The 27,203-nt window shown below is 43.7% G+C and overlaps 1 protein-coding gene across 3 annotated transcripts in view; it reads right to left on the bottom strand.

Moving 5' to 3' along the window:
• The window catches only part of LOC125466291 (protein AF-10-like), a 177,229-nt gene that overhangs the window by 114,195 nt on the left and 35,831 nt on the right, over window positions 1-27,203 (bottom strand). For all 3 annotated transcript variants that reach the window (XM_048560605.2, XM_059638736.1, XM_059638737.1), the window contains exon 7: window positions 24,426-24,530. In XM_048560605.2, coding sequence (XP_048416562.1) covers window positions 24,426-24,530 — 105 coding nt within the window. The remainder of the gene's footprint in view (window positions 1-24,425; window positions 24,531-27,203) is intronic.

Raw genomic sequence — 27,203 nt, 5'->3', positions numbered from 1 at the left:
GGATTTGGACACCCTTGGCTTGCCAGCATTTATCACCTGTCCCCAGGTACCTGTTGCAGAATGTGGTGGTGAACTGCCTTCTTGAACTGCTGCAGTACTGGTGTAGGTAGACCCACATGGGGACGGAATTCCAGGATTTTGACCCAGCGGCACTCACAGAATGGTGTGGAGCTGGTTGAACACAGCAGGCCAAGCAGCATCAGAGGAGCAGAAATGCTGATGTTTCGGGCTAAACCCTTCTTCAGAAATGCATCTACCTCTGACACTGAAGGAACAGTGATATTGTTGGAGAATGGCACAGATCTTGGATGACTGCAAGGCCAGAAGAACGCCAGCCCCTTGGGGCAAGCATGAGGAGGGAGGCTATGAAAAAATAAGAACTTCAAATTTCAGACAACACTGCAACGAACAGCTGATGTAGTATCAGAATGATATGGGCCTTTTACAGGTGGGCTACAGGTGCTAGAATCCTTGGCTCTCTCCCAAGATGCTAAATGACAGTCTTGGCAGGGAATGCTGACAGATTATTTGACTCTGGGGAGTCATGGGCAAGCCCAATCACATCATGAGGCGATGTCTGCACATGTGGCTTTCCAGCAAAGGAAACCCACTCAGGAGAAAACTTGCCAAATACCGGCCAAGAACTTTTTTTCTCTTGGCCTAGGGAGTTTGAAACTAGGGGCATAATTTCTAAGGTGAGAGGAGAAAGATTTAAAAGGGGCCTGAGGAGTTAGTTTTTCCACACGGAGGGTGGTTCAAATATGGGATGCACTGCCAGAGAAAGTGGCAGATGCTGATACAATTATAACATTTAAAAGACATTTGGACAGGTACATGAATAGGAAAGATTCATTCCAGGCAAACAAGAAACTTGGTCAGCACAGCCAATTCGGACTGAAGGGTCTGTTTCCATGCTGTATGACTATAATATTTCACCTTGTTACTTTTCAAAATTGAACAGGTGTCACCAATCCCACACATCATGGACTATATTCTGGTTCAGTGGTAGAAGTTAGCAGGTTGCGAGTTCAAACCTAACCCGAGATTTTACAACATCTGGGATGACACACAGACAGACCAACGCAATGTGAAACACACATTCAGATGCAATCAGGAGTCACGTTGTATGTGGTCAGAACTAAATGTGGCTCTTCCTGCCCATTGCTGACTAACAGGAAAACAAATGGCTTCCATTTAAGTAGCACCTTTAACCTAGTAAAACACTCCAACTGACTTCTCAGATCCAAAAACATTTCACAAGAGTTGTAGAAAAATCACAGATTCTTTATGCAGAGAGGAAGGAACAAACAAAGTAAGGGATGCAGTTCAAAGCAGAATTGAGACAAATGGATTTTGATTTTTGCAAACACGATCAACAAGAAAAAGAAACTTAAGGACGGAGTTCCAGCAGCATGGAGGATTGTGGCTAAATGAGTGGTTGCCGAGGGATTGGGAGAATACAACAATTCCCAACAACACTTCATCCAAAACATATGTATTCATATGTCTTAGGAGAGGTGACAGCCTCGTGGTACTATCGCTGCACTGTTACTACAGACACCCAGGTAATGTTCTGGATACCTGGGTTCACATTCTACCGTGGCAGATTCTGAAATCTGAATGAATCAGTAATCATGATCACCATTGCTGGAAAAAACCACCAGGTTCACCAGTGTCCTGTAGGCTGACATGCGACACCTGATCCACAATGTGGTTGACTCTTAACTGCCCTCTGGGCAACTAGGGACAGACAGTAAATGCTGACCTAGTCAATGATGTCCTCATCTATGAATGAATTTTAAAAAAAGGAGGGGTTGGGAGGAGAGAGAATACAGGGTTGACATTCATTGTGATACTAGCACTAATAAAAGATAAAGTGGATGGGCACCTCAACACTCCCCATTGCCCATCATACCCATAACTCTTTCTACCCGGCAGTCTTGTTAAACACCAACAAGCTGGGTGGAAAAGCCTCAGCTGCTGCTTGGCTCAGAGTTGTTGGAAGAATAATGACATCTCTGCCTCTACTACAGTGCTCTAGAAACAGGGTATGAGATAAACCCTTTCATCAACAACATACTCGTTAAGTGCTGCAGCTGCAAATTATAAATAACGCATGCTCGACAGAATGGAAAATGCCAGGCCAGGTAAAACTCATCAATCTCAGCCTTGTTGGTCCAATAGTTTCAAATTCCAGAGCCACATGACATGGAGCAGAGTTCCCATTGCACAATAGAGTTTGGACTTGTTGCTGAGCTTTTTTGGACTGCCCTAGCTTGATGACAAGCCAGCTGGGCTTGATGAATGAGACTGCTTCATCTCATGCTCCAAGAGCTTTGTGTGAAACTTCTGGAGCTCGCACTGAGCTACAGTTTACAAGCCTGGAACTGAGGGTCTTCCTGTAGCCTGCAGGCCAAGTAACACAGATCTACAAATGCCCCCTCCCCCTACCACAAACGCTCAGGAAGAAATCCTGGCTTTGGGAGGGTGGGAATTGGGGAGTGAGGGGGCCAGGGAAGAAAGAAAGGAGAAAGGAAGAAGTGCTTTCATATAGCACTGTTCGCCATCCCAATGTATTTCAAAGCATTTTACAAATAAATAAAGCACTTTGCCATTGAGGTCACTGTTGCGATGTGGATAACAGGGCAACCAATGTGTGCACAGCAAGAACCCACGAACAGGTCATGACTTGAGTATCTGCTTTAATGATGCTGTTGGGAAATTAATATTGACCAGCGGGATTGGGAGGAGAGGTTTCGGGGTGAGGTGGGGATTGACGAGGACGGGGATTGAGAGAAGGAGGTGGATTGGCGGGGGTGCAATTGAGGGGGGTTGGAGGATGATTGAGAAGACGCAGACAATTGGGAGAGCAAGGATTGGGAATGAGAGGTTGGGAGGGGTTGAGGGGGGTGACTGGAGAGGTTTGGGGTTTGGTGGGACACTGGAGGGGATTATGAGGCCTGATCGGAGTTTGTGATTGGGAGGGGTTGCTGGGAGGGTGTTGCCTGGAGGTCTGGGATTGGGAGGGGGTCTGGAAGAGGGATGGGGCTGCAGACAGTTCTTTTGTCCATTCTCACCCCAGCCCAGAAGGACAGCTGATCAGGAACACACTCCCCTCCACAGCCATCCCACACTGCAGTCAAGTGAAAGCAGCATAAGGATAGGACTAGCGTCCCCACCAATGTGATGGAGTCGTGGCCAGACAATGACCTGGAGAGAGATTCTCGGTCTGGGCTGATTTCCACAGTAAGCTGTACTGGGACTGCAGCAGGCAGAGAGATTATTGCTGCACTTCCTCATCTTTCAGAGTGGGCAATGACTGCACAGCCCGAGGGAGGAGAGAGGCTGGGTTTTGAGGGGCGAGGCTGTGGGCCAGGAGGACGGGGTGAAACTTTGAATGGAATGATGGAGGCAAAAGAAAAAAGGTAGCCTGCAATTCACACAGGGCACCCCCTAAAAGAGGTAATCCTTTCCATCCCCTTTTCTCATCTTAGCCACAAGGGGAAGTAATTGCCTAGTGGTATTGTCGCTAGACAATTATTCCAGAGACTCAGGTAATGTCCTGAGAACCTGTGTTCAAATCTAGCCTGACTTTGAATTCAAAAGATAATATTTTGGAATTAAGAGTTGAATGATGACCATGAAACTGATGTGGATTGTTGGCAAAAAAAAGTGGCAGTTTCAGTAATGTCCACTGGGAAGGAAATCTGCCATCCTTACCTGATCTGGCAAACATGTGACTCCAGACCCACAGCAATGTGGTTCACTTTTAACTGCTTTCTGGGGACAGTTAAATTCTGGCCAGGCAATGACACCCACCATCCTGTCAATTAATACATTTTTTAAAAAAAAAAGAGATTGCCCACGCCAGCCTTATGGTCGAGCCAGCACAGATACAGTCTAATCATACAAAATACTGCTGGTGCTGGAAACCTGAAACAAAAACAAATTTGCTGGAGAAACTCTGCAGGTCTAGCAGCATCTTTGGAGACAGGAACAGCGTTAATGCTTTAGAACTGATAGCAGCTCAGAGAAGGAGGGGGAAAACGAAGAGATTGCTTTGAGGTTGATTGCCTGGTCTTGAATAGGAATTTTCTTAGGCTATCCCACATTCCGTGCAGCAACCCGCCAGCTCACTCAGCAGAAAACCTCTTAGCTGCATAATCGGGTTTTCCCACCGAGTGTGTGCTGTATTTACAGCAGCAGAATCGGAGAAATGTACAAAAACTCTGTCAACCTCACTGTCCTTTCATGAGTGCAGGCTGCATGAGAATATCACTGTCAGCTGGGCCTGAGTGATATGGTGTGTATTAGCCAAGCTACCAAAATAAATTAGTGCATACAGAGTTGCAAATGAAATACTTTTTAAAACTTTAAATATGTGCATTGGTTATTCAACTATCAAAGTACATAGCATCACTGAGTGCCCAAGTTTTCTCTAAATATAATACTGTAAAAGCAGCAGCAAATAAATCAACTTTGCCGTTGTTATCTTTGTAATTGAATTAGTGGCCAAATTAGTGGCTCTGGGCTAAAAATTTCTAGTAAATATTCTGGATGAGCTCTCCACATAAACCATGCAAAACATGTTCCAGGGTTTTTTTTTATTTTGAACATGTTAACAATTGCAACAATGATTTGTTTCTTTCTCAGGATTTACAACTGGTTTGCTTTTCATAAGTTACTTTTACTCCCCCCAGTCCCCAAAAGAAAATACACATCCAGTCACTCCATTGTTTGGCCAAATCCTCACACTGTGCCCCCTCCCTCAAAGTTTCACTTCTGTTTGGTATGGAGCAGGGGGATATTGGGTGGCAGGGAGGGGGGGGGGGGGGGTGGAGAAAAGAGAGTAAAGAGAGTGGGGGGGGAGGGGAAGAGAGAGAGAGACAGAGAGAGACACAAACACAGGAGACAGACAGAAAAGAGAGAGAGACAGAGACAGAGACATGGGGACAGTGCTATGTTGTTGCCCTCCCTTCAGTATGAGCAGAGAGGAAGAATGACTTTTTCCTGGATCATTCTAACACATTCAAACCACTGCAAAACAACAATGCTTTGTAATTTAAAGGCTGGCTTTTTTTTTCATTTTCACCTCTTCTGATATCTGAGTGATCAGGAGTTGCAGGAGTCTCAATCATACAAGATGCTGACTCTCGATATGAAAACTATTCTCCATCCCACAACAACAGGGGATCATCCATCAGCCTCATTCTGGAGGAACACGAGGGGAATGAAACCAGCTGGCTGGGGAGAGCTCACATCTCTGAAACCAGACTTAAACACACTGTTCCTCATTTATTTGGCTGTAATTGCCTCTCACTAATTGACTCCACATGCCAGGCAGCTCAAAAAGATGGGTTTCTGACTTAATAAGGCCTTTGACCTCTTTAATCCCCTCTTTCCAGAGTTGTCTGCCCAACATTTCTTCTCATTTCAACAACTTGATCAGCCTCAAACACATCCAAAGGTCTGAATGCAGACATTTGATCACCTCCCCAGTTCCAAAATACTGGCCCTTTGCATAACCAACTTCAAAAACATTCAAGCCCTACACCCTACACTGACAACCTGCAATCCAATCTCGCAAACCCCTCATCCATCATTTCATACACTTGCATTGAGCTCTCTGTAGTAGAGGGTTGACCGTACCCCCAATTCCACGGATATCTAGCAAGCAAGTATTTCACTGACTTCCCATTAAACAGTGCCACAGTTTAAAATTCCTCAGATCTTTAAATCCCACCAGGACCTGCCTCTGTAATCTCCTTGCCTTTGCTCGTATATCACTATGTTCTATCAATGTTAATGTTACACAGTCAGCAGTCTAGAGGACAGAAAAGGGCCTGTTCCTGTGCTGTAATTTTCTTTGTTCTTTGTTCTTAAAAAGGCCCTTTGGCCATTGAGTCTGTGTTGGTCAAAAACAAATCAACTAATCCCATCTTCCAGCACATAGTCCAGACTGTTGGTCTAATCTTAAAACTGGGTTCCTGGAGTATCCCACCTTGCTAACCTTATGCTGGTCCTCTTCTGTAAACTCAGCTGCTCATCTCTTCAAAGTTCAGTCATACTGCCCCTCCATTCCCACAAGATCCTGCACAGCCTGGTCTCTACGCAACTGTTCTAGTCTTGTATCTCCTCCCCTGCCATTGATTAGTTGACTCTGATGCATAGCCTTCAGCTTTCTTTCAACTGTTCTACATGAAACCCCTCAGCCCTGTTCTCTCTACCTTAAAAATCCGACTCAATTTGATCAAATTTTCAGTTACCTCTCCCTCCAGGGTTTAAGATCACTTGAAAAGTAGTAACTTATATCGATATAAATACTTTAACATGGTAAATCTTTCCATGTCATTTCACAGCAGTGTTGAAACACAAAATTAGATAGTTCACTGTGTAAGGAAATCTCACAACAGATGGCCAAGGACAGAGAAAGCAAATGAAAAAGAGAGGAACGGAAAGAAACAGATAAACAGAGAGAGAGGAGCAGACAGAGGGATATGGAAAGATTTGGGGAAGAAAATAGCAGAGCTTAGGGCCTTAAGAAATTGAACACAAGGCCACCAATAGCACAACAAGTAAGGCCTGGGATTTTCAAAAGGCCAGAATAAGGGAGACACAAGTAGCTTTGAGGGTTATGGTGGAGATTACGGAGGCAGGTAATACTGTGGTGGGATTTAAAGATGAGGATTGTGGCACCACTTTACCTTTAACTTGTTGTTTAGTCACTTTGTTTTATACTTGAAGAGTTTTCAATAAATTAATTCATGGAATGGGGGCATTGCTGGCTAGGCCAATGTTTATTGCCCATCCCTAGATTCTCCTTGAGAAGGTAGTGTTGAGATGCTTTCTTGAACTGCTCCATTCCATTTGGTGCAGGGACACCCGTAATGTCATCAGTGGGGAGTTCTAAGATTTTGATCCAGCAACACTGAAGGAATGGCAAGTGACTCGGAGGGGAAAGGAACCCACAGCTGATGTGTTCTCATGTATCTGCTTCCCTATCTTAGAGTGCATCAATATGGAAAGTGTTGTTTAAGGAAACTTAATTCCTTAGGCTGTTGTTGCAGTGCATCTTGTCCATGGTACATACTGCAGCTACTGCAAGGCACAGGGCGAGGTGGTGAAGGAAGTGACTGTTTGTGGATGTGGTGTAAAACAGGGGGCTGCTTTGCCCTGCATGGTTTTGATGTTGAACGTTGTAGGAGCTGTGCCCATCCAGGCAAGTGGGGAGTATTCTATTACACACTTAGCTTGTGCCTTGTAGATGGTGGTCAGGCTTTGAGGAAATCAGCAGTTGAGTTACTCACTGCAGAATTCATAGCCTGTGACCTGCTCTTGTAACCACGGTATTTATTTGGCTGGTCCTGTTCAGTTTCTGGTTGATGGAGCAAGGCACTAGATGAACTTGGTTGACCTAGCTCCCTCTGGAACTACACAGTCTTTATTTGCAATGCTGTTGCTCACCATTTCCCCCATTACAAATTAGGAGTTTAAAATCCTCAATGCTGTCCTCCACATCTTGGTCTGGATGACCTCTACTGCTCTTCAAGTTTTAGCCTGACACAGTTGCTGTTCAGCTTCAACATGATTTATGAACATTTAAACTCAACACAGGGTGCAGGAGTCCAAACACCATGTTTTGAGAATTTTTTTGTACATATCTGGAGACAAAAAGTTAGCATCAGTAGCTTGCCTTGGAGAGAAGGTTGGGAGAAAATCTGACTGAAGTAGAGGGGGCCCTGATTTACAAACTTCCAACCTATGAACTCTCATGATCCTGTACAAGGATGCGATTTTAAAGAGCCGACATACAAACATTTCCTGTACTTAAGGACAGCTATTTAATATTGTCCTGCATTGTGTTCCAATTCGAGCATAAATTGGCTTGCAACCAACCCTGTCACCTCCTTTAACATCACCCCTACTTCACCTTAAATCATCCTTCAGCGAGCAAGTGAACCAAACTGGGGCCACAGATGAACTTTCCTGATTCAGAGACAGTGGCGACATAAAAGTGTCTTTCATGGTCACAAGTGCCACTTACAGCCAAAGCAGTGCTCTTGACAAATGGCCTCTGCTGAAATGTGGGAAACACAGCAGCCCATTTGCACACAGCTAGCTCCCACAATGTGAAATAACCAGATAAGTTGTTTTGACCATGCTAATTGAAGGCACTATAAATAACTCTCCTGCTTTTCTTACAAACAGTGCCATGGGATTTTTCTATGGCCTCCTGCCACCACTGACAGTCCAGCCTTTATCTGGTACTGTACTGCAGTCTCAGCTTTGATTGCTTTGTGCTTGAGTCCTAGAGCAAGAGTTGAATGCACAACCTTCTGGCTCAGAGTCGACAGAGCTACAACAGACCATACTTGTCACAAATCAGGAACCACTAGGGCAGAGAAACTCAGACATGATAACCATGTACCGTCTGGTCAGTTTGCTGGATACAACCTTTTACTGTTGACACAGCAAAGAAACTCCTATCAGCAAAGAACCGAGAGTCTTTGCTGAATAGGAAAGATTGGAAAGGAAAGGGCAAAGGGTGACCAAAGAGAATTTTTAAAAAGTATTTCAAGAATTTGATAAGTTAGGGAAGAAATTCCAACTTGTCAGTGGGTTTGGGCTTCCTTTTGTGTCAAGGAGACACCACCGCAAGGGTCCTCACTGTAAGATAGTTACTAATAAATCTAATTGTAGAGGCAGAAGAAACATCTACCTGCAGAGCAATGACAGTGTGTAACTTGTCATTGCAAAGACTGGCTTAGGTGAGTAATAAAAGATCTATTTAAGGGGAAGCTGGCTAAACAGGAGGCAGAAAGAAACAAAGTCATGCTGACAGGGTGAGAAGAGGAGAATGGACAAAACAAAAAGCTGGCAAGGTGAATAATTCTGGTACAGGCCAGTTGGGCTGAATGACCTATTTCAGTACTCTAAATACTGCTTAATTCTGTGTCATTAGTCTAATATAGCAAGAATTTCCTTTAGGACTATTAGGACTTGAATGTAGTCCAGTGGAATGAGCCAGGCAGACTAAAAAAGTTCCCTTGCTAATTCTCTCTATTGAATGATCTAATCTTAATGGAGATAGTGATCCAGAGTTGACCAACTCAGAGACAGGGTGGCTAAAGTGAACAGCAGAAAATTTCAGGTAAGTTAGAGGCCAAGAATTCTGCAGCAAGTAACTTCCAATTCCCCTGATCCTGTCTGTCATCTCCAAGGCACAAGTCAGGAATGTGATGGAATACCCCCACCTGCCTGGATGGGTGCAGCCCCAACAACAAAATGCTTGACACCATACAGGACTGGCACCACGTCCAGCATCTTCAACATTCATCAATTACACTGTAGCTGCTCACTAGCTAAGGATCTCTTAGGCAGCACCTTTTAAACTTGTGACCTCCTCCACTTGCAAGTTCCTCTCCAAACCACGTACCATACAGTCATGGAAATATAATCGCCGTCAACGAGTCAAAATCCACAGAGGTGGCCAGGCCTGTCGAGTTTCTCCAGCACTTTGTTTTTATTTCGATAGCCAGCATCCCCAGCATTTTACTTTTATTTTACAGCCAGGGACACTTCCTGCTTCTGCAGGTCACAAAGTGTCCACAACTCCCTATTTGCTGCAGGATGAGAATTCCACTGGGTCGAGCTGCCCTGTCATACCTTAAGCTTACTTGTGGCATACTTTCTATAAACTGAAGATTAAAAGAGAGTAAGAAGTTGTACTCAGCCTTAATAACCAATCTGCTCCTTATCCTGTGGCTATAAATTGGATACTTCAAAAATAACAATAATATTCCACAGAGTGAAAAAGTTTTAAAAGAAAGGAGTAAAGGAGAACCCTCTTCCCTGCTTCACTTAATTCCCTTAATTTAGCAAGTTCCCAGCCACCCATTCAAATCGCACTGTTCTGAATATTTTAAAACTAAAGAGTTAGCCTAGTACTGGTTATGGAAAGCATATGTTTAAACCCGATTCCTTCAGCAGCTAATAACAGTGGTCCCACAGTAGACAATTGATACAGCCCTGCTTAGGCCTCTGTTCTGTCAATTTAAACAGCAACTTTGAGTCAAATCTTAACATTTAAACATTAAATACAAACAAATTTCAAACTTTTAGCTCGAGACTAAGATTTCCTCAACTCTCAAACTACCAGAACTCCTGCAAGCTTTGTGCTGCATTCAGATGTACATGTAATTAGGTAAAACTAATGTTTGGCTTTCTATACAAGTTAATTAGCCTTGTCCAACAAACCTACAGGAGGTCACAGTGACAAGCAGGACATGGCTGAAGTAACAAAGTGTGGAGCTGGATGAACACAGCAGGCCAAGCAGCATCTCAGGAGCACAAAAGCTGACGTTTCGGGCCTAGACCGAACACAGCAGGCCAAGCAGCATCTTAGGAGCACAAAAGCTGACGTTTCGGGCCTAGGCCCTTCATCAGAGCTCTGATGTAGGGTCTAGGCCCGAAACGTCAGCTTTTGTGCTCCTGAGATGCTGCTTGGCCTGCTGTGTTCATCCAGCTTCACACTGTGTTATTCTGGATTCTCCAGCATCTGCAGTTCCCATTATCTCCGAGGACATGGTTGAAGTTCTGTTAAAAAGAAAGTGCTCAATACTAATAATTAGAAAATCAACAGATGACCAAAATAAAGACACTGAACCAGGTGAGCAACACAGTTGTTACATGGCAACTCACTTAAAAGACGAGCTGCGAACTTAGGAACGTCAGCTTGTTCAAATCCTCAGAAAATCCTGTGATCGGATTGACTGGCTTGGATTTAGAGATCTTTTTGTGCCATTTTGTGACAGTTAGGACCCATAACAACAAAACCCTTCCTCCCCAATACAACCAAGTGCAGTCAACACCAGCAAAACACAAAAACTTTCAGTGATTTTAGACGTAATGCTTTTTCCATTAAAGCCTATTTGTCACCTGACGAGGCAGTTTAACCTTTAACTAAAAGCGGGTGCACTGAATCGAAGATACGCAGAAAATGATGGCAATCTGATAGAATTTCTCCCTCTCCCCCTCTCTCCCTCTCTCACTTCAGCAAAGCAATTAGAACATACAGCTGTTTCTGGCAGCTTGCCCTGGGCCAGTATCAGCCATGATTATGACTGGGTTATAATGAACTGAGTGTAGAGCTTTAAGCACTGATTAATGAATCTTCAGGTTGAGTCACTCAGCAGCTGGCCCAACGAGGAATACAGGCTTGACGGCTAAGAAGCAAAAACTTTGATTAATTTTTAACCCGATGGAGGAGGCTGTTCTTCATAAATCATGATTTGCTTCTCCAAGAGCCGAACAGGCAGTTAGCAGTTGCTGTTGTGTAGTGACAGCTCTGCAAAACGTACTGCACTCACTGTAAAAATGCTCTGGGATGTCACAAGGTTGTAGAAAGAAAACAAAAAAAAGTTTCTTTTCACCAGTCATTGCAACATGCTTCATAATCAAAGGGGTCCTTTTGAAGTGTAGTCACTGTTGTAATCTGGGAAACGGTGGGAAATTTGCACACAGCTAGCAATGTGTTAACAAGCAGATAATCCGTTTTTGATTGTGGAATATGTATTGGCCAGGTCCCGAGGCATCTGTCCCCTGCTTTTCTTGAAATTAGCACTGTGAGGATTTTTGACATTCCCCCAAACAAGCTTGTTTTAATGTCTCAGCTGAAAGATGTTGCCCCCCAGCAGAATAGCACTCCCTCGGTACTGCATTGGACTGTCAGCCGTAAAGTTTGCATTCAAGCTCTGCCTTGGGGTTTAAACCTACAGGGTTGTACCTCAGGGCTGATCCAAGGTTAACACCCAAGCACTGTATAAAATGCACAAAAACAGAAGTTTCTGGAAAAGCTCAGCAGGTCTGGCAGTACCTGTGAAGAAGAAATCAGGGTTAATGTTTTGGATCCAGAGACCCTTCCTCAGAACCGATGGTAATCAGGAAAATGTCGGTTCATATGCAGAAGATAGGTTGGGGGAGGGGGTTAGGAGTAAACGGTAGGTGGGGAAAGAGCCCAAAGAGAGAAAAGAACAGTTGGATAGGCAGAGGAGTTGATGATGATCTGTCTAGGAGGACTGTTTGGGGCTAACAAAAGGTAGCGTGTAATGACAGGCTATGTGATAACAAGGCCTGGTGTATGGGGGTAGGGGACTAGGACATGGGAGAGTTTAAGCCCTGAAATTATTCAACTCGATATTGAGTGCGGAAGGTTATGGGGTCCCCCAAGTGGAAAATGTGGTGTTGTTCTTCCAGCTTCTGCTGAGCTCCACTGGAACACTACAACAAGCCAGAGATAGAGATGTTGGGCAGGGAACAGGGTGGTGCGTTGAAGTGGCAGATAACTGGAAGCTCAGGGTTTTTTTGGCTGCCAGAGCATAGATGTCATGAGAAGTGGTCACCCAGTCTACACTTTGTTTCCCAAATATAGGGGAGACCACACTGTGAGCAGCGAATGCAATGGACTAGATTCTGGAATATGCAGGTAAAGTGCTGCTTCACCTGGAAGGTATGTTTGAGCCCTTAGTTACTGGGGAGGGAGGAGGTAAATGGGCAGGTGTTACACCTTCTGCAATTGAAGCAGAAGATGCTGTAGGGCTGAGGGAGTGTGTTGGGGTGAAGGAAGAGTGGATCAGAGAGAATAGTCCCTGCAGAAGGTGGACGAGGGGCGGGAGGGTGAAATATATGTGTCTGGTGGTGGCATCTCACTGGAGGTGCTGGAAATGGCAGCTGATGATCTTCTGGATGTGGATGCTGGTGGGATGGTAGGTAAGGACAAGGGAACCCTATCGCTGTTGTGGGAGGGAAGAGAGGGGGTGACGGAGGAAGTGGGGGAGATGGGTCGGATGCAGTTGAGGGCCCTGTTGACAACGGTGCTGGGGAATCGTCAGTTGAGGATTACATACATCTGTGATTCTCTGACACTTAATTTCCAGTTTGCATGCTCCAGCCACCACCTCTTTACCATAGACATGCAATCCCTTTACACATCCATCTCCAACGAGGAGGGTCTCACGGCTCTCCTCCTTACTGGAGCATAGGCCTGACCCATCCCCACTCACTTCCACTTAGTGAAGCTCGTCCTCACCCACAACAGCTTCTCTTTTAACTCCTCTCATTTTCTTCAGGTCAGAGGGGCTGCCACGGGTACCCACACAGGCTCCAGGTACATCTGTCTCTTTGTGGAGTATGTGGAACATTCCTTGTTCCATTTCTATTCCGGTCCCCACCCACAACTCTTTCTCTGATATAGCAATGATACCATCAGTGCCGTTTCACTCTCTTGTCCAGAATTGGAAAAGTTCATTGAATTCACTTCCAAATTCTACCCTGCCCTCACTTTCACTTGGTCTATCTATGACTCCTCCCTTCCCTTCCTTGAAATCTGTTTCCTTTTCCAGGGATAGACTGGCCACTATTATCTACTAGAAATCCACAGACTCCCACAGCTACCTGGACTACACATCCTCACACCCTTCTTCCTGTAAAGACTCCATCCCATTTTCTCAGTTCCTCCGTCTCTGTCGCATATGTTCTGATGAGGGAAACTTCAACAAGGGAGCCTCTGAAATGTCCACCTTCTTCCTCAGCTCTGTGGGTGACAGGACCCTCAACTGGGTCCAAGCCATCTCCCACATTTCTGCCCTCACCCCCTGTCTTCCTTTCACAACAGCGATAGGGTCCCCTTGTCCTTACCTACCATCCCACCAGCATCCACATCCAGAAGATCATCAAGCTGCCATTTCCAGCACCTCCAGTGAAATGCCATCACCAGACACACATTCCCCAGGCATCCCTTGTCTGCCTTCTGTAGGGACTGTTCCCTCCAGGAAACCCTGGTCTACTCTTCCTTCATTCCCAACACCTCCCCAGAGCCCCCATGGCACCTTCCCCTGCAACCACAGAATGTGTAACACCTGCCCATTTACCTCCTCCCTCTCCAGTATCCAAGGGCCCAAATATAACTTACAGGTGAAGTAACACTTTACCTGCATTTCCTCCAATTTAGTCTGTTGAATTCACTGCTCACAATGTGGTCCCCTCTACATTGGGAAAACAAAGCTTAGACTGGGTGACTGCTTTGCAGAACATAGGTTCTGCTTGCAAAAAAAAACCCTGAGCTTCCAGTTATCTGCCACTTCAACGCACCACCCTGTTCCCTGGCCAACATCTCCATCTCTGGTCTGCAGCAGTATTCCAGTGAAGCAAAGCTCAAGCTGGAAAAGCAACAGCTCATTTTCCACTGGAGATCCTGTAACCCTCCGGACACCATATAGAGTTCAATAATTTTAGGGCCGAAACTCACCCATGTCCTAGCCCACACAACAGGCCCTGTTATCACATAGCCTGTCATTACAGACTACACATTTTCAGTCACTAACTGTCCCCTATTAACAGCTATTCACTCTCCTAGCCAGATTGTTAGCCCCCTTCTTTGTTTGTCCAACTATTCTCCTCTCTTTGGGCTCTATTCCCACCTACCGTTTACTGCTTAGCCCATCCCCCTCCCTATCTTCTGCATATAAACCCACATTTTCCTAGCCACCATCAGTTCTGAAGAAGGGTCACTGGACCCAAAACGTTTGGACTAGACCTACTGAGCTTTTCCAGCAACTTCTGTTTTTGTTTCTGATTTACAACAGCCACAGTTCTTTCAGTTTTTAAAATGTATAAATGCAAGTCATTTTGGTGGTCCAGCTCAACCAGTTAGCTGATCAGAGCTGGAAGAAGAGTTCACTGAAGGAAGGGGAAGATCATTGAAATTCCACATCCTGGGTCAACAGTGAACAAGGACAATGTGAGGTTAGAATAATCCCATTGGCCAAACAGTTAATTGGGCAGTGAGGCAGTTTTCTAATTGGTATTCATTGACCATGTTTAAGTAGAGAATGAATCAAGTACCACATGTGATGCACAATGTGGTCAAATAGTTCACTCTCCACTCAAGCGTCTGGATCAGAGGATGGAACCGGCCACTCGGGACAGGCACAAGCATGATCAGCCCTAGCAGAACCCAATTCAGGTCCTTTAAACAACAACCCTGAAACAAGGAGGGGGGTCTAGGCCCGATACGTCAGCCTTCCTGCTCCTCTGATGCTACTTGGCCTGCTGTGTTTATCCAGCTCTACACCTCGTTATCTCAGCATTACAGTGCCCTTTTTGTAGGAGAGAGCTGCGCACAATTTTGCTGTTACATGTACTGCAGCACAGTGGGGGCTAGATTGATGCCTGCACGAATGAGGGGAGGATGGACAGGCTGGGCTTGTTTCCCTTGAAGTTTAGAGGATTGAGGGGTGAAATGACTCCAGTCTAGAAGAGCCTGAATGGGTTAGGGTTAGGGAGACATGGAAATGATGCTTCCTCTTGTGGGTGAGCCCAGAACTAGGGCCACAGCTTCAAAATTAAATGTCAATCTTTTCGGGCAGAGAGGAGGTGAATTTTTTTTCTCTCCGAGCATTGCCAGACTCTGCAATTCTCTGCCCAGAAAGCACAGGAGGCAGGGTCATCGAATACTTTAAAATGGTGGGATTGATTCATGTTAGGAAGGGGTTCAAACATTATTAGGGTAGATGGGAATGTGGAATTTGAAACATAAACAAATCAGCCATAACCTTACTGAATGGTGGAACAGGCCGGAGTTCAGGGGGAAATTATCTACTTTTGCTCCTATTTCGCACGTTCTGTGTCCCTCAGTAGTTATAAAAGTTCTTTTGGATACCGTGGAAGGCTCAATGTAGATGCTAGTCCTTCTTTTCATTCTTTCAGGAGAAAAGGCAAGAAAATTAAATCTTATTGACCTGTAAAGTATCAATGACCCATGATCAGCGAATATACAACCTTATTACAATGACAGTCCTGTGATAAAACTGGGGCGCAAAGTCCCAGGCTCTGCACCCGCAGAGTTGTTAATCAATCTCAGTTCCACAGGGGGTAAGAAATGTTGGTGGGGTAGGGCGGAAAAAATCATCAAGACTCTCACTATCAACCCTATTCATCAGTGCCTTGGCTGGGATTAATTGATGTCTGTTAGGAATGTCTTAGCTATGCAGCCTGCTACAGTCAAATAGCTCGCTGAGAATCACATTCCATAATGCACACTTAATTGAGATAGCTGAGGAATACGGGCAGGCGGTTTAAGGTCCAGGTACATCAGCAACATTTTATCTTGATATTTTAAACAAAAGAAAACTGCAGGAAGAGAAAAATATTCAGCAATGAAAGGGGTTAAAGAGTCTACAGGAACTATGTTAATGTTAATCAATCAGAAGTCACTTCTTTGCAAGGCTGCCATGAATCAAGGGCCTATCCCATAATCCCAGCCAATTACTGTAGATCAGGTTTCCAGGCTCTGTTACCAGCCGCAGACAAGAGTGGGGAGGGCAGTTTGGGGGCGTGGGGTGGGGGGTGGGGGGTGGGGGGAGATTGGGGAGATGGTGGTAGCAATATGGGGAGGGTGTGGTGGTGTGAAGGCAGGGTGGGAGTCGCGTCCAGGGATGTAACCGGGAAATGGAAACAGCAGTTTCTTTACCTAGAAACAGCTTCCTGGACAGCTGCCAAGTGCAGAGACTGACAAGTTGCTGCACTGAGGCATCAACATACTCAATCCGTACAGAGCGGCTTTTTAAATCAGAGCAGCTGCTCACTAAAAATAAATCGCTTGGCACTACACTGCGGTTGCCTGGGAAATTTCCTGAAGTGTTTAAATGTTTGGATACCATCCAGGGTTTGTATATAACCTGTGACTACAATGATTTCATTCAAAAATGAAGAATGAGGGGTGTCAGGGAAAAATGAAGACCTGTAAAAACATACACTTTTAAATATTGCAAATTTGTTTATCTTATTGGAGAAATAATAGATACTTAGAGAGGCTGACAAAGCAATATGGCATTAAAGTCATACGGCACAGAAGGTGGCCATTCATTCTATCATTCCACTTTGAAAGAACTAATTATTCCCACTCTCCCTGGTCAGTCCACACAACCCTAAAAATTTCCCCTTTACAAGTATAACTAATTACCTTTAGAACATTATCTTAGCATTTGCTTTGCTCCTCAGCACTAACTCTGAAGCCCTGCAGAAGAAAGGGAACTCTTCTACTCTGTCTGTATCCTGCTTTCCAGGTCTTGGTTTGTACTGTGGGCTACTGTATTTTAAGTGGCATATCTAAAGTATTTTTAAAATGGAATACCTCCACCATCGTTCCCAGCAGTGAATGTCAGACCCTCAATGCTCTAGATGAAAAAATTGCCTTAACACCCCTCTAATCCCCTGCCAATTACTTAAATCTCTGTCCCCTGGCTATTGACATCCCTGCTACATCCTCTTTGCCACTCTTTCCAGCCCCCTCAGCATTATCCACCTCAATTACATCTCTCCTCAGCCTCTTCTGTTCCAAAAAAATACAAAGTCAGCCTTTCCAATCTTCCCTCATTGTAAAAGCTCTCCATTCCCAGCAACATCAAGGAGACTTTGCACAGAAGAACTAAAAATCTAACACTCAAGTTGAATATATTTCTTTTAATATTTATTCATCCACGGGAATATGAGTGACAGAACTTGCTGCTTAATCCCACTTTGTTTCAGAGAAGGTGGTGGGAGGTGAGCCACCTTCTTGAACCTATGGTGTGTTCTCTGTAGGGATACCGCAATGTTGTTAAGGAGGGAGTTCCAGGATTTGACCCAGTGACACTGAGAGAACAGATATATTTCCAAGTCATGACAGTACATGGCTTGGAGGGGAACTTGCACGTGATGGTACACCCATACATCTGCTGTGCTTGTCCTTCAAGATACCACTGGCTTGGATGGATACAGCTTTGCCAAGTTGGTACAATGCATTTTTAGATGATACATATTACAGCTAAAGTACATCAGGGGAGGAGGGAATGCATGTCTATGTGGGGAATAGGGTGCCAATCACGTGCACAACTGAAATATGTTAAACATCTTCTGTTATTAGAGCTGCACTCAACCAGGCAAGTGTGTGCCATTCCATCACATTCCCAACTTGTATGTCACAGATGGTGGACAAGTTTGAAGGGTCAGGAGGCAAGTCCCCGAACATTGCAGCCACAGTATTTCAGTTGCTGGTAGAGTTAGGTCGTTGACTGTGGTTGGGGAGGGGGGGTGGGAACGGGGTTGGGGTTCAACTGCAGTGATGCCGCTGAATGTCAAGGAGAGGTGGTTATCTGTTAAGGATGGATCCTGGCTGATGCTTACATGGTGTGAATGTTAGTCATCAATTATCAGCTTAGACCTGAATTCTATCCAGCACCTGCTCCAGATGGCACAACAATGATATGTTAGCGACTGTTTGATCCAAGGAGCTGTCTCAGTTTATATGCAGTATCATTCAAAACATATTGTAAGCTGGCCTATATTCACTTACAACTGCTGTACCCACCCTCCCCCACAACTATCCTTGTTCATTGCTGTTTTCTCCAATTTGATTTTCAATTTTACAGACTCGTGGACATTTAGACAATATTCTGGACTACACCAGACATGAAGCTGCAGTCTCTGATGCCCGATTAAATAATTCTTGATCATCAGTCTTTCCTCTTCCACCAATATTTCACAAGAATTAAAATCAAAAATCTGTGAAGGTATAAAATGGTCTCCACCATTTTTCTCCTGGGCTGGGCACAGCAGAGCCTCGGTGATTAAACTTTAAATCCTGGAGACTTCAGGGCAATCCTGGACGGTTGTCAGCCCCACCTGTCAACCATTGACAACGTTATCCTCCCTCAGTACAATGTGTCAAATAAGATCATGCCTTTTGGTCTTGGATCAGATCCAAAAACATTCAATTCGCAAGGATCGCTGACTGAGAAATGCTGTGGGCAAATTCCAGGCACATCTTTTAACAAAATAATTGTAACCTGATGAAAATATTGGTTCATCATTGTCAACAGGCAATATGTTTGGATAGAAATTGGGTAGGTGACGTGTGTGTAAGGAAGGGGTTTGTGGGGAGGGGTAGAAAGAATTGGCAATGAGGGTGAAATTTTTTTTTGTAAAGATACCATGTCAGGAGTCATCACTTGGTTTCATGAGTTTCCTACACCTGAAAATGAACAATTGCAAAAGATTGTGGGATTTTAAGCACAGACAGACCTTGGAGTGCAGGTTCATTGTTTCTTCAAAGTGGAGGTGCAGGTAGATACAACAGTGAAGGTGGCGTTTGATATGCTTGCCTTTATTGGTCAATACATTAAGTATTGCAATTGGGAAGTCATGTTGTGACTGTACAGGACATTAGTTAGGCTGCGTTTGGAACACTGCATGCGATTGTGGTCTCCCTGCTGTACGAAGAGCATTGTGAAACTTGGAAAGGTTCAGAAAAGATTTACGAGGATGTTTCCAGGGTTGGGCGGTTTGAGCTATAGGAAGAGGCTGAACAGGTGAGGGCTTTTTGTCCCCCCTGGGGTGACCTTATAGAGGTTTATAAAAATCATGAGGGACATGGATAGGATGAATAAACAAGGCCTTTTCCCTGGGGTAGGGAAGTCCACAACTAAGGGCAAAGGTTTAAGCTGAGAGGGACAAGATTTAAAAAGGGTCCTAAAGGGCAACTTTTTCATGCAGAGGGTGGTGTGTGTATGGAATGAGCTACCAGAGGAAGTGGTGGAAGCTGATACAATAACAACATTTAAAAGGCATCTGGACAGGTGTATGAATAGGAAAGGTTTAGAAAGATCGGAATTGGCTTGCTGAAAGAAGACAGAGGGTGGTAGTTGATGGGAAATGTTCATCCTGGAGACCAGTTACTAGTGGTGTACCACAAGGGTCAGTGTTGGGTCCACTGCTGTTTGTCATTTTTATAAATGACCTGGATGAGGGCGTAGAAGGATGGGTTAGTAAATTTGCAAACGACACTAAGGTCGGTGGAGTTGTGGATAGTGACGAAGGATGTTGTAGGTTGCAGAGAGACATAGATAAACTGCAGAGCTGGGCTGAGAGGTGGCAAATGGAGTTTAATGCAGACAAGTGTAAGGTGATGCACTTTGGCAGGAGTAACCAGAAGGCAAAGTACAGGGCTAATGGTAAGATTCTTAGTAGTGTAGATGAGCAGAGAGATCTCGGTGTCCATGTACACAGATCCTTGAAAGTTGCCACCCAGGTTGACAGGGCTGTTAAGAAGGCATACAGTGTTTTAGGTTTTATTAATAGAGGGATCGAGTTCCGGAACCAAGAGGTCATGGTGAAGCTGTACAAAACTCTGGTGCGGCCGCACTTGTAGTATTGTGTACAGTTCTGGTCACCGCATTATAAGAAAGATGTGGAAGCTTTGGAAAGGGTGCAGAGGAGATTTACTAGGCTGTTGCCTGGTATGGAGGGAAGGTCTTACGAGGAAAGGCTGAGGGACTTGAGGCTGTTTTCATTAGAGAAAAGAAGGTTGAGAGGTGACTTAATTGAAACATATAAAATAATCAGAGGGTTAGATAGGGTGGATAGGGAGAGCCTTTTTCCTCGGATGGTGACAGCGAGCACGAGGGGGCATAGCTTTAAATTGAGGGGTGAAAGATATAGGACAGATGTCAGAGGTAGTTTCTTTACTCAGAGCGTAGTAAGGGAATGGAACGCTTTGCCTGCAACGGTAGTAGATTCGCCAACTTTAGGTACATTTAGGTCGTCATTGGATAAGCATATGGACGTACAGGGAATAGTGTAGGTTAGATGGACTTGAGATCAGTATGACAGGTCGGCACAACATCGAGGGCCGAAGGGCCTGCACTGTGCTGTTATGTTCTATGTTCTAGATATGGACCAAATGCTGGTAAATGGGAGTCTTTTTACATATGGTCAGGATGCACAAAGTTAGACCAAAGGGTCTGTATCTGTGCCATATATTTATAAGACTCTAAGTTATATCTCATGCAGGTAGGCTTTCCGTAATCTTTAAAACACTTTTAAAAGTTTTGTACCAAAATTCTGTCTCACCCATGACTCCAGGCAATAATGAGGACAGCATAATTCTATTGTTTGAAATGGAGGTCTTCAAATTGTGCTTTTATTTGGCAGTTCCTCAAGTTGTAAAACATTTGAAATATCAGAAATATATAACTGCGGGTGTACAAATGAAACTGGCATATGGTTCAGCATAGTTTTTGTTTCAAGAAAGGATGGACTGGACACTTAAAAATATTCCTTTTTGTGATACATTTCTGTTTAGCTGTTTCATTAAACCCACATCAGGTTACTTTGTTAATTATATGAAGGAATATTTTCATGCAAAGATTACAAAATACACAGTTATGTTGTACCATGCTGTTTGATTGTAATTGTTTGTGGAAGAGGATTTTGCAAGTTATATTCGGAAGGAAAGTTGAACCATAGATTCACCTGGGCGAAAAACAGCATTTCAAGAAAAACGTATCCACTTTCCTAGATTGTCTAAAGATGAAACTCTATCCTGGTAAGTTTACCCTCAGATACAAGTTCAACAAAGCTTAACCCCCTCACCAGGATACCAGTTCCATTTTAATCCAGTTGCAGTATGAATTCTATTTGAAAAGAAAACTATTTTCATCTGTCGCATGCTTCATTTTCATTTACCGTGGCAAATATCCTTTCAATGTGGTCACGCTGCTCACACCTGTTTGAAGTTGCCCTTATGATGTGGCACATGACATGACATAAACAGGGCAAAAGACATGGAGATGAAAGCTTTAGGCTGCAAATTCAGCACACATCCAGAGGGTCTGCTTTCAGAAGAAAAATACATTGCCAGGAGCTGCAGTAGGCTTGATACACCGTGCCTGGATCAATGGACTCAGGACCAATCCAAAACATGTGTCAATAACCTACATCGTTCCCAACCCTGTTCCAGCTACCCGTTTCCTCCCCACCCCCCAGCCAATTTTGTCCCCTCTGCTCAAGGCTCCAAAAATGCAGAAAGCACAGTTGCACCCAAATGCCGGGAATGTGAAGCTCATTCATTCACAAGTTTGATGATGCTGGGTCAGCTGACAATTTCAGGACTGAAATCAACAGATTTTTACATTTAATGGGTTATGGATCAATGGAGGCCAAATCAATCCAAGGTAATAATAATACTTACCTCATTAAAAAGGTCAAACATACTCAAAAGTGCTGAGCTGCCTTGTCCTGTCACTTTTATAGAAAAGACACAGCTGTCAGAACTTTGTGCCACCTTGTCTAAGTGGCTCTGAGTATGCTTGTTGAGAGTGGGAGCTCTTTCACTGCATTAGGAAAGACAACAACAGCAAGTATTGACATTTCTTTGATGCAAAGTTTTCTGACTACAGGTTCCACAAACTCAAGAAAGAACAGGGCTTTGACAGCTTTCTCCTATGAACCACCCTGCTCCCTGGCCAATATCTGTCTCTCCGACTTGCTGCAGTGTTCCAGTGAAGCTCAGCACAAGCTGGAAGAACAACATCTCATTTTCCGCTTGGGGATCCTGCAACCCTCTGGACTCAATATCAAGTTCAATAATTTTAGGGCCTAAACTCTCCCATGTCCTATCAGTTCCACATGTAATCAGTTCCACATAATATGACCCATTCATCCAGACAGTGGCCCTCAGTGACAGGAGAAATAGGCCATTTCAATCAACTCACTGCAAAGCATCGTAAACTAGATATTATCAACACAAAATAACAAGGATTATGTACATAAATTAATCAAAATCATAGCATATATTATCAATGCAATAATCACAATCTACAAAATGACAACATGTATCAAAAGCCTATGTACTGCAGATACTAAACTAGTGATAACCACCATCACCATACCAAAATCACCACGGCTTTCATTTCAACAATTCATTAGCTCCAACGCTTCTCTGGGCCAGGGCCCCTGACCCAAGCACAGTGTGTGTTCTAGTACCCCAAATCCTGATTACTGTGTCCTGCCAACCTCCCCTCAGCCATCCCAGGTTCTGCTATCACTCATACTATCTGCGTGATCAGTGCAGCCCCCAACAACTGCAGCACTAACACATTGGGCCAAACAGTTTACACAGACTTGAAGAGACAACACAATGTCAGAAATAGAAAGGATTTTCCATTTGGATGGGTACGAGTACCACCAGACTATCCAGATATAATCATACAGAGTAAACAGCAAAGCTGGAAGTTATTCACAAACAGTTGAACTTGATGGTAGAAAAGTGCATGTTCAAAGCTAAATAGTTAAAACGCAACAATGTTCATTAATTGAAGGATAGATTTTTTTTTGAGGACTGGTCAATATTCATTTGGCACTTGGCAGGCTGGTCTGATTCCATATTGAAAAATGAGGGTGTTGTTATATTTATGCCAATTATAAAAATCAGGCACGCCCCTCACGTAACTGAGGATATTCACAGTGAAACAATTAACAGTTGGTCATGACAATCAGTGTACATTATCCATTCTAGCTGGTCTCTGGAATTGTTCACAGGTGAGCTAGGTTCTAGAACATGGGATGGTTTAATTAACAGCTTTACCTGACCTTCTGCGGTCATAACTAAGGTGACTCCACTGAAGTCGGGTAAATACCAGTACCAGTATCACTTTTCCAGTTCCTAAGGCCAGTGAGCTACAGGAGCTAAGCATTTAGATTCTGGTTTTCACAAAATGACTCCGATCTTTGCTTCCCCAAATCTCTTCCTGGATTGCATTGGAAACACCACATGACAGAAATGTATTGCCAGTAAAAGACCATAGGAATAGACAAACAGATTGGAAGGCCTGTGACTCTGCTGGTACAATAATGCAAAATTTCTCTGTTATTTTTAAAAGTGAACAACATATCGATTCTGGACTGGGCCAAAACCCATATTCAAAAAAGAAGCATATCACAACAGGATGGGACATGTGAGTGAACCAAGTGACATCTTGAAAATATTTTATTAAAAAGGTCAGCAGCAGAAAAAAGCCTGGAGTTATTCAGAGCCCATGTCTATTGGTAGCAATATGACTGTGTGTCCATGAATTAACATACTGATTAAACATTGTAAGATTCACACATTGCATGCAACACATCTGCCTTGTTTGGGGGGATCCACTAATGACGTAAATCAACAAAAGCAGTGAGACATTAACACTTTTCCCCAGAACACAAATATAAACCCAAGTAGGAAATCATGCCGCTGAAAAATTCAACCTGCAATTACCTTTCTTTTCAATGTTCACTCCTGAAGACACAAGCCCTAGCAATGGGTTTAGGATGGGGGAGGAGTGAGGTGCTTCTAGTTGGTTCAATTCATTCTCCCACCCAAAGTTTCCCCAACATATAATTTTCAACAGACTTGCCGAGTAAGTTATTGCAAGCATTTTCTGTGCACAATGTCCATACTTACAATTGCTCTCAATTTTACAACGGAGATGATACTACTGACCACAAACTCTGCCCTCCATCCTTCACTAGATCTGCTCTAATATAGAGGTTAATACAAGATTTACACAAACCTTCCTCTGTTTGTCATACAGGGAGCTCAGTTTATCTTGAGAATGGGACGACGAATCACTGAGGCCTTGGTCATAGGCAGTGCTAGCCGAATGTCGACATTTCTTCTGCAGAAGTTAAAAAGTTCAAAGTTAAACAGAAACCGAGTCCTTTTGTTTTAAAGCAAAAAAAAACAAGATATGGAAAACTGCTTTACTGAAGTTATTTTTGGGAAAAAGCAACTTCTCATTCTCATTTGGATACTGATTTCTGCTCAGGCTCTGTTCCACAGACACCAGTCACACTTTCCTGCCTCACTGGGAGATTGGAGAGGTTGGGTTTTCATCAATGCCACTCTGCTTAAAAGTCAGCTGTTCAAGTTTCATCTAGTCCTCACTTTAGGCCAATACCTGCACTTGGTCAGAAACAGGGAGTACAAATTTCGACTGCTCTCGAAAACCAATTGTAGCACCAAAATCCCCAATCCTGGCTCCCAGCGACTAACTATAACATAGGCTGGACCTTCAACAAGTCAACCTCTTGCTCCATACGCCTTTGTTACAGTGTCCAAAATGCAGCTCTTATGTTCAGTTGGACTTGGTTCCCTGCTGGGTATTGACCATGAGGAGGGTACATTTAATGATGCCGACAAAAAGAACATTTGCGACTTCTACAAAAAAAAATTAAATTGTTGATGTGGTATGGCACTACTGTGGTGTCACTTCAGCTGGGACTTTCACAGTCGGTAGAAACGTGACTACAGCGACAGGGTTATGGTTAGGGTTAGGGATACCTCAATCGTCAGTAACAACACTAAATGTCAATAACAGAGGCCAATGAACAAATGTGATCACTGAAAGAGAAGTGGCCTCAGATGGGCTGAGTAATTCCTGTCTGCAAGTCGCCCAACAACATGGTCAACCTCAGAGGAAGGCAACAACAGTCACAACAACCAGTTTTAAAATAATCACACGTCACATTATAAAATCATGCATCACAGAAGGGATTCTTTCAGGCCATCACACCCGTGCCTGCTCATTCAAAGAATTATGCAGCACTTCCTCACCAAGGAAGGGGATGATTTCTGCAACAACGTGAACAATGTGGCTCACTAGGTAGTGCTCTTGCGCACAAGTCAGGGGGTTGGGGGGTCATGCACAGCTGGAGGACCCTTGCACATAAAATTGAAGGGAGCACTCCACTGCACTCCTGAAGGGGTGCTGCACAGCTGGAATGTGCTGGCTTTCAGCTGATCAAAACAGGGTCAGCTGCCTCTCAAGTAGATGTAAAATATCATACGGTATCATCTTGAAGATGATCACCATAATCCCCTGGAATCCTTTCTGACACTTACCCCTCCATCAACATCTAAAATGGGTACTGCATGAGGAGAAAAGAAACTTTCTTGCACCCATCAGGATAATTTGTAAAAATAATCACATAAAGAATAAACAACATTTATACTGTATGAAGACTGTGTCGGTTGATTGGCAAATGGGCTCTGATTGGTGGAAACATTACCATGAAGAATGCAATAGTTTAGATGATGACTGACAATTAATTGCCAAGTTTTCTTTAAATTTTAACCAAACAAGTTAGCTATGATGGTTCTACATTATGAAACAGCGAATGGTTGTTAACTGGTTTATTAAAATAAATGCAATGCAAGTACATGTTCATTCTGTCTGCAAAGAAGGTAGCCCTGGTTATTAATTATTGGTGCATTTACTAGAAGCTCAATTCACCACACTGCAAATCTGACTGACAATCTCAGATTGGTTGTCAATGTAATTCTTAGCACACTCGAGACTATTTAGCAAATGTTGCAATCACAGTATCTCATCTAACATTGGATAGTGTCTTTTAAGTTTTACAAGTATGAGTTGGTTGGCTACGGTCAGTATATTACTTATTGCAAACAACTGAAGCAAAATGCTGTTTGATAAGCCCCATCAGGCTTTGAAACATATGGCTTATATATAGCATCACTCCAGCAACGAAATTCAGAGTACATTACTTATTTGTGTGAATATCTTTTTGGTTTAAAAACTTCTTGTTAGTATAGTAACAGCATGAAATAGCTAGCTTCACCTGGTGCTCAACCATTCAAGATACCTTACCCTTTCACAGTAACCAAAGGTAGCCCGGGAATTTTTGGGACTTAAAGTAATGACCATGGGTTAAGTCATGAATTTGAATGATAGTGAGAATTAGCCTTAATTAGGGTAGGCATTATCTGCAAGAAGGCTTTGATGGCCCAACTTCAGCACCAAGCATCACGGTGAGCACTTGGTTTGGGTTCTACTTACCAGGTTCCTGATAAGGCCAATCATACAGCACATGGGATTGTGTGAATCCCAAAGCACATACTGATCAGTGAGGTAGGTTTACAGTACACAGTATTGTAAAAAAACCTTTTGCTGATTGCTGAACTAGAACATTGAGGAAAATGAGCTCATTCAATTATTTCATTTCAAAATGAATGTGAGCAGAGTGTGGAACTCATGAATATATGCAAGAAAATTCTAAACATAATAAATATATCAACTATATATCAAAAATATGCAAAGGTTGGCAAGGAAGATGTCATCCCACTGAAAGCACACTCTTCATGAATCCAATAAAGAAGTTTGCAAAAGTTGAGTCTATTGGGGGATTCCACTTATTTGGGCAGACACTGTCATTAAATCTGAACTCAACTTCCTGAGTTATGGGTTCATATGTTTGACGAATCCCAATCCTCTCAATGGTGGGGGTCTGGATTGCCACAATATGGTGCTACAATGCAGATGGCTATGGCT

The sequence above is a fragment of the Stegostoma tigrinum genome, chromosome 31 (assembly GCF_030684315.1).
Source record: "Stegostoma tigrinum isolate sSteTig4 chromosome 31, sSteTig4.hap1, whole genome shotgun sequence".
In the NCBI taxonomy this organism is placed as follows: Eukaryota; Metazoa; Chordata; class Chondrichthyes; order Orectolobiformes; family Stegostomatidae; genus Stegostoma; species Stegostoma tigrinum.
This window is presented reverse-complemented; position numbering and strand designations above follow the sequence as displayed.